Source organism: Rhinatrema bivittatum, unplaced genomic scaffold, assembly GCF_901001135.1.
Source record: "Rhinatrema bivittatum unplaced genomic scaffold, aRhiBiv1.1, whole genome shotgun sequence".
Lineage (NCBI taxonomy): Eukaryota > Metazoa > Chordata > Amphibia > Gymnophiona > Rhinatrematidae > Rhinatrema > Rhinatrema bivittatum.
The window spans coordinates 62,653-70,421 of NW_021820697.1; the positions used below are offsets into that span (position 1 = coordinate 62,653).

The window sequence follows — 7,769 nt, forward strand, 5'->3', positions numbered from 1 at the left end:
ATAATATATTATCCACTGTGGACAAGAATATTGGGGATTGCAGACTAAAACTGTTTTAAATAAATGTTCTGTGTTCTGCACTGGTTTCAAAATTGAGGCTGGCAGCCCAACATATCCTGCCCAACTCTGGCCGAGTTTCGCTCTTCTAGGAGCTGCCTCAGGGGCTTATCAGCCACATCTGTTGGCTCTTCCACGAGCACACTATTTTTTTGAACTGATATATTCCATGTTGCGCTGCATCCTTGCTGCTGACAAGAAGTGTATACATACTGGCGTTGAAACAATCACCACAATAGTATGTTTTCAACCAGTGAGTATACTTCTCATACACAGCTTCAGTGTATGAGATGATCAAACTTTCAATACCTGTTGGAAGAGCCAACAGGTGTGGCTGATTTATTTATTTATAACTTTTCTGTACCGAAGTTCAAATAACAGAGTTAATTATCACTCCGGTTTACATTGCAACCATAAAACAGTGACAAAGTTGTCTTACATAGAACAGGGGGAGAGAAAAACTTGGATACAGCGTAAGCATGGGGAGTAACGTGTGAAAACTGGTAAGAACTGATAAGAGTTGGCTTTTTGGGGTAACAAGGTATTCCGAGGGAGGGAGTAGGAATGAGGGATTGGAAGGGGGGTTGGAAGATGGGGGGGAGGGTAGCGGAGGGTTACCATAGATTTAATGAAACTAATATACATATATTAAATAGCTTAGGCAGCGGAAGAAAAAGTGCTTAGGCATCTGAGCTTAGGAAGAGAAGGTCTGTGGAGGATGAGGCAAGGACGAGTGTTATGGGAAGGCTTTTGTCTGAATAGTAGCGTCTTAAGTCTCTTCTTGAATGTAATTGGGCATTGTTCCAGCCTAAGGTCCGGTGGGAGCAGGTTCCACTGTTTGGGGCCTGCAGTGGAAAAGGCTCTTTTACTAAAGGAGGTTTTGAATGTAGGTGTTCTAAGAGTCCCTCTTTGCGCTAATCTCAGAGGACGGGTTGAAGTATGAAGTTGCCTCAGGGGCTGATAAGCCCCTGAGGCAACTCCTAGAAGAGCGAAACTCGGACATAGTCGGGCAAGATTCAATAAAAGTCCTTTTTTCCGATCCATCTCTTCGTGTTCATTGCTGCTAGCCACCTTGGATCAGCTTCCGCTTTGTTTTTTGGGACCAGCCCAATGTATCCTGCATACAATAATCTAGTCTGGTGAGCATTAAAGCTTGTAGAACCATTCTAAAATCAACTGGATTAAGGAAGGGCTTCAGCTGTCTCAATATGCATAACTTAGAGTAAGCACCCTGCACAACAGCTTTTATCTGTGGGCATAAAGACACCAAGGAATCCAAAATCACATCCAGATACTTAACCTGGGCAGATATTGTGATCACTCATTCCCCAGTTTGCAGAGATTGCGGGACATTAAAACATGGGAATTGTGACAGAACAATCAGTTCCATCTTCCCAACACTCAGCATCAATTTGTTTGCAAATAACCATTGCTTAATGGCTATAATATATGCAGTAACCTTTTTTAGTGCAACAGGGACAGTTGGATGTAAAAGAGACTGAAAATTGTATGTCGTCTGCATGCAGACAATAGAAAATATCCAATTAGTCGACAATCTGCAAAGCAATCTCGGGTATTAAGAAAGCAGAGTCAGAGGAGATCTGAGGCACCTCAGAGCCTAGAGAAAACCATTTAGAAAATACTTGTTTACCCATAACCTACTGACACTATTCTGTAAGATAGGACTTAAACTATTTTAACACAACATCATAAATCTCTATATCTGGTAGTTACGACAAGCTCATGATTGAGAGTGACAAATATGGATATGTCAAAAAAAAATACTGAGGCACATCTCTTATCGGCTTTAAAGCTTCACTGATAATTAGCAAGACTTGACATTAATAATGTCTCTGTGCTATGATTGGGACGAAACCCAAATTGTAGTGATCTAAAATTTCATGCTCATCCAAATAGTCCTCAAACTACAATGCCCTTAATTTTGCCAGGAGAGAGAATTGGTGATACAGGCTGGAAATTGGACAGCACTGTCTGATCTAAACTTATTTTCTTCAGCAAGGGCAAACTGTGGCCCATTTAAGGGGCATGATGAGCACTATGGGGATGTCAGGTAAACTTTGTGCATGAAGGGGCATACCTCACTCTCAGTGCAGTGTGAATTGTTCATGCTTCTTTTTTCCTTAACAGATGGGTAATGAGGAGCAGCAGGAGAAATTGCTTCGGACATGGCTGGACTGCTGTGTGACAGAAGGGGGTGTGTTGGTTGCTATGCAGAAAAGTTCTCGTCGTCGTAACCACCCTCTTGTTACACAAATGGTAGAGAAGTGGCTTGATCGTTATCGCCAGATCCGGGCTTGCACGTCGCTTTCTGATGGTGAGGAAGATGAGGATGATGATGACGAATGATGGAATTGAAAGAGAAGGTAGCAAATGTAGAACACCTGCAACCGCAGAGTTGGTATTGAAGTCGGGCTTGGTATACTGGGAATGGCCTGCTCCCTGGAGAAACTGACCCATGGACTTTATTCACCAAAGCAGTATGGGAAGGACATGGATATTTGCTGCAATGTGAAGAGTGCAGCTGATTGCTTTCCATTCTGTTCAAAGCTAATCTTAATATCAAGACAGACATTTTGTTTTTCCTTTCCAATTGTAAATCTGTCTATAAACGTAACGCATGTGGCTGTGCAAGACATTGTGTAATAGGAAAACAAGTATACCAGCATCTTACAATTATTGCCAGAAATAGAATTCCTATCTAGGGCACTTCCAAAAGCACATATTCAGTACAGGTTTGTTCCTTTTAGATTTTATTGCAGACCCTTTACAGTTCCTGACATGCGCCCTTATAGGATGCACTGCAGCCCCAAGGCTGAGGGGAGAGGGCGCTGGGATTTCTTCTCTTTCGTTTGCCAGTATGAACGGGTTCATTAGTTTATTAATATTTTATCTTATGTTGTGCCCAATATAATAAAATCAGATCTTTAAGGAACAAACAGTGGAAAGAGGCTGCATTTGTTCTTTTGTGGTTTTATGCTCTGCAGTGACATTCGTCAGCTAACCTTCCTTTGCATTTCTTTCACTTATGATGTACTTTAGGTGCTAATTTGTTCAGAACCAGAGCAACAGCATCAAGGGTTTTAGATACAGAAACTGATCTGATCGTGGGGACTTTACTAGCTTCACCTTGAGCCAGATTAGTGCCCTGGCTGTACTATTGCTTGTTTCCTCTTCGCTCTACCATGCAATGAATGAATAGTGTTCTTGTGTTCTGCAAAGAATGGGGTAGATTTTCAAACGTGTGCACGCACTTCCCGGCGCACGCAAGGGGGGGGGGGGCTTTCGCAATTTACTCGCAGCAATGCATTTGGGCCTTCCCAGTCCACTCCAATTAAGGAACGGACTGGGAAGGAACTTCCCTACCCCCCCTATCTATACTCCCTTCCTCTTCCCCTCTCCTCCTTAACGGCTATTAATCAAGTTTACTTAGGGAATAGCCACTGCTATTAATTGCATCAGTAGCATGGGATCTTCTTAGTGTTTGGGTAATTGCCAGGTTCTTATGGCCTGGATTGGCCTCTGTTGGAAACAGGATGCTGGGCTTGATGGACCCTTGGTCTGACCCAGCATGGCATGTTTTATGTTCTCCCCACCTCCTAAACCCTACCTTTTCTTTTCTTTTTTTGTTTTATAACTTACTTAAGGTCCCCACGCTGAAGATCAATGGCGCTGTCCCGGCCCGGCAGTTGTGCGCATACCAGCGTTTACGCGCGTGGCCGGGCCTCTTTGAAAATTCGCCCGGCATGTGGACCCCTGAAAATCCACCCAAATGTGTTCCAAGGTTCTTGTGAACCTGCACTGATGAACCGGAGTAAGGTCTTCACTCCATTCTTCAGAACATATCTGAGGACAGATACCTAAAAAACAGAACTGTACCCTCGCTATTGTGTTTTATTTCAGAAACACACAGCAAAGTCTTGCCTAGTTTAATCATTTTGCTATAAATTTCACATGAATAGCACCTGTGATTAAAAAAAAAAAAGGGGGGGTGTTATTTTTTAGTTACCACAATGTGCACTATTTTAGCACTTCGCATAGGTATTTTTACCTCAATTTTTTCACACCCATGATATTTTCACTTTGTGTCTTGTGAAGTGCCCAGACAGGCATTTCCATGGTTTGGAACTTCTCCTAGCTAGAGAGAGAGAGACTCTTTATAAGGCTCTCTTATTAATCAACTATTTATACTACTGTAGGAGGGTGAACTAGTAACTCAAGGTGAGGTTTGGTGGTAGTCTAAGGTTTGAGGGAGAAGTTTTACATACACAGTCAGAGGTATGAACAGCACAGTTCACATCAGTGAAGATTTGGAGTGAGGAAAGGGACACAAAGATGAGATTTGTACGATGTACTCTCACCCTACCTTGATGCGCACTCTACCTAGTTGCCATCAAGCTAGGGCGAGAGTACATCGTAAAAATCTCATCCTTTCCTCACTCCGAATCACATCAAAGCTTCACTGATTTGTGCTGTGTTGTTTGTACCTCTGACTGTGCATGTAAACCTGCCCCCCAAACCCTAGACCACCACCAAAACCTAACCTTGAGTTACTAGTTCACCCTCCTACAATGGTATAAATAAATGAAAATATGTGCCACCCCAGAGGCTGGCGCTCTCTCACACTCTTTCTCACTCTCACTCCACTCCCCCTTCCAGCATAATGCCAGGAAAAAAGGTGTTGTTATTTCTCCCAGGATAAGCAGATTGGGTGACATCATCAGATGGAGCCCTGTCACGGAACATTTTTGTCAAAGTTTCTAGAACTTTGACTGGCACACTGAGCATGCCCAGCATGCCACCAACCCTGTGGCCACATGGGGGTCCCCCTTCAGTCTCTTTTTTTCCGTGGAGCAGTTGCCTCACGGTTAGTGGAGCTCTGTGAGAACTTTTGTCCTCACAATTTCCTCACAATTCGAAGTTTTCTTCAAGTTTTTCGCAAACAGATTCCTCCGGCACTCGGTAAATCAGTTTCGTGGGTTTTTTTGTGGTCTGTTCTCAAGCATCTACCTCCCGGTGGCTAATGGCCACTGACCACACGCCATCCCTTTTTTATCATGGCGACTGGTTTTCGGAAGTCCCCGGAGTGTCCGCGAACTATGTCCATAACAGACCCACACAACATCTGTGTCTTGGGCCTTCCCACGACGTCAGTTGGTGTCCCAGCTGTGTTCAGATGACCCCCAAAGGCCGGCATACCTGCCTGGACAAGATGGAGCACTTGTTTGGTTCCAAACAATCTGCTCCATCGACTCCGGCATCGGGTGCGTCTAGTCGTGGATATCAAACTGACTAAGGACCTTATTTATTTATTTATTGATTTTTATATACCGACGTTCGTGTACACACATCACATCGGTTTACAAATGCTAACAAATGTATAGTTAAGAACATTTGCGTTTCCAAAAAAGAAGAAAATAGTCATAAATACATAAAACCTTCACCTTCGAAGCCCCGCCGAGAGGATCAAGGAGCCGGGAGATCGCCCCTCACCGGCATTGGTTCACTGGAAGACTTCAGAATCGTCTTCCTTGGCGCCAGAAAAGGACTGGGCTGAGCACCATGGGAAGGATAGACACTGGCACAGACTGTCATCACTATCCGGTGCTGGCATCAACAGAGGAGCGGCATAGGCCGTGGCCAAACCCCCTCCAATGAGGCCCCGTCCTCTGGACCCAGGTGTCCAGGGCGTTCCCCACCAATATTGCTGCCGGGCACCGAGCCTCCGCAGACCCCCGTGGACACTCCTGTGATACCCAGCCTGCCTCCTATTCCAGGGTCGGTTTTGTCCGCACCCTCGTTCCAAGAGGAGTTGGACCGTGTGGTTCAACAGGCAGTGCTTAATGCCCTTCGGAGTCTCCAGCCGCCTCCACCGTCATCAGAACCGGCGCTCTCCATTTTGGCGCCTCTGCTGGAAACGCTGGATGTGCTGCTCGGTGCCTTGCTGATGCAGCCTATGCCGGTAGGCCCCTCGGTGCCCTGCCCACCACCAGTGCCTCCTCACATCTCAATCCCGACTCTAGGCTCCTTGGAGGAGGAAGATGCGGCTCCTCGCCCATTTCCACGGACGGTACCGCCGATGTCAGATCCCAGGCCATCGGGCCTCCTGGTGCCCCGACGTCCATTGCAGGTCCCGGTGCCCTCGATGCCGGCGCCACCACTGTCTGTTCCACGTCACTGTCCATCGCTACCCGCGCACCATACTCTGGGTTTTAGCCTCCCTCCTCGACCCAGGCAGTTTGCCGGTGAGGAAGGAGACCCCTTATGACCCATGGGAAGACGCCACCTCTGAACAATCCTCGGAGGCCTCAGAGGACCTTGTGTCAGAGCCTTCCCTGCCAGAAGAGAGACCGCACTTATGTTCTTATGTTCCGGAGGATCCCTCCTTTGCGAGTTTTGCCTGGGAGATGGCAGAGACCATTCCCTTCCAACTTTTAACAGAAGAGGATGCCTGCCACAAGATGTTGGAGGTCCTCCAGTTTGTGGACGCTCCTAAAGAAGTGATGGCTGTCCCGATGCATGAAGTTCTTCTGGACCTCCTTCACCGTCTCGGAACACCCAGGTTTTGTGGCTCCAGTCAATAGGAAAACGGATGCCACCTATCTAGTTTAACAGGCCCTAGGCTTTCAGAAGCAGTTTTACAGGCAACGGAGATACTACCTTCCGGTCTCCCATGCTCATACAGCTCGGTCCTCCCAAAGAGGCCATCCTCGCCAGGAAAGAGCACCTAGCCTGCAGCTGGCTTTTGACTGGCATTCAGACAGCAGAAACCTATCCCCTTTGCCCGTACCGTCCGACCCACCTGTGGGAGATCGTCTCTGCCAATTCGTCAACAATTGGAGGAGTAGCCTAGTGGTTAGAGTAGTGGGCTATGAACTAGGAGACCAGGGTTCGAGTCCCACTGTCGCTCCTTGTGACCATTGGCGAGTCACTTTACCCTCCATTGCCTCAGGTACAAACTTAGATTGTAAGCCCTCTGGGTATAGGGAAATACATACAGTACCTGAATGTAATCCACTTTGAAGCACTGAAAAGTGCAAAAATCTAAATAAATAAACAATTGGTTCCCAATTACCACAGACTGATGGGTATTATCCATCGAAGCATGACGTTACCGCCTGAATCTCCTCACTGTTTCTCCAGACTCCACCCTCCCCGGCGTGGAGTCTCGTGGAACATGCATCTACCCTAGAGTTGGAACTTTCGCTCCTGCTCCTGCTATGGTCCAGTGCCATGGAATCAGTTCCCCGGGCTCATCGGGGAAGAGGGTTCTACTCCCGGTATTTTCTCATCCCAAAGAGAACAGGCGACCTTAAACAGGTTCCTTCACAGAGAATGGTTCAGAATGGTATCATTGGGTACCCTACTTCTGCTTCTGCATCAAGGGGAATGGCTCTGCTCTCTGGATCTACAGGATGCCTACACGCACATTGCGATTTTTCCACCTCAATGCAAATGTCTGCGCTTCGTAGTAGGCCACCGGCACTTCCAATACTGGGTTCTCCCCTTCGGGTTAGCCTCCGCACTCCAGGTCTTCACAAAGTGCCTGGCAATGGTGGGAGCACATTTGCGCCGGAACTCTTGATGATTGGCTCATCAAGAATTCTTCGAAAGTGGGAGCTCTTCAGTCCTTGAAAGTGATGTTGAGCCACCTCCAGTCACTGGGGTTCCTCGTGAACTAACCAAAATCCCAG

General features: G+C 46.7%; 1 protein-coding gene across 1 annotated transcript in view; it reads left to right on the forward strand.

Moving 5' to 3' along the window:
- The window catches only part of LOC115081961 (ubiquitin thioesterase ZRANB1-like), a 51,465-nt gene extending 48,464 nt beyond the window's left edge, over nt 1-3,001 (forward strand). Inside the window, exon 4 of the mRNA XM_029586201.1 lies at nt 2,206-3,001. Within this exon, the coding sequence (XP_029442061.1) occupies nt 2,206-2,424 (219 nt within the window). The 3' untranslated portion in view covers nt 2,425-3,001. The remainder of the gene's footprint in view (nt 1-2,205) is intronic.
- Nucleotides 3,002-7,769: the final 4,768 nt, after the last annotated feature.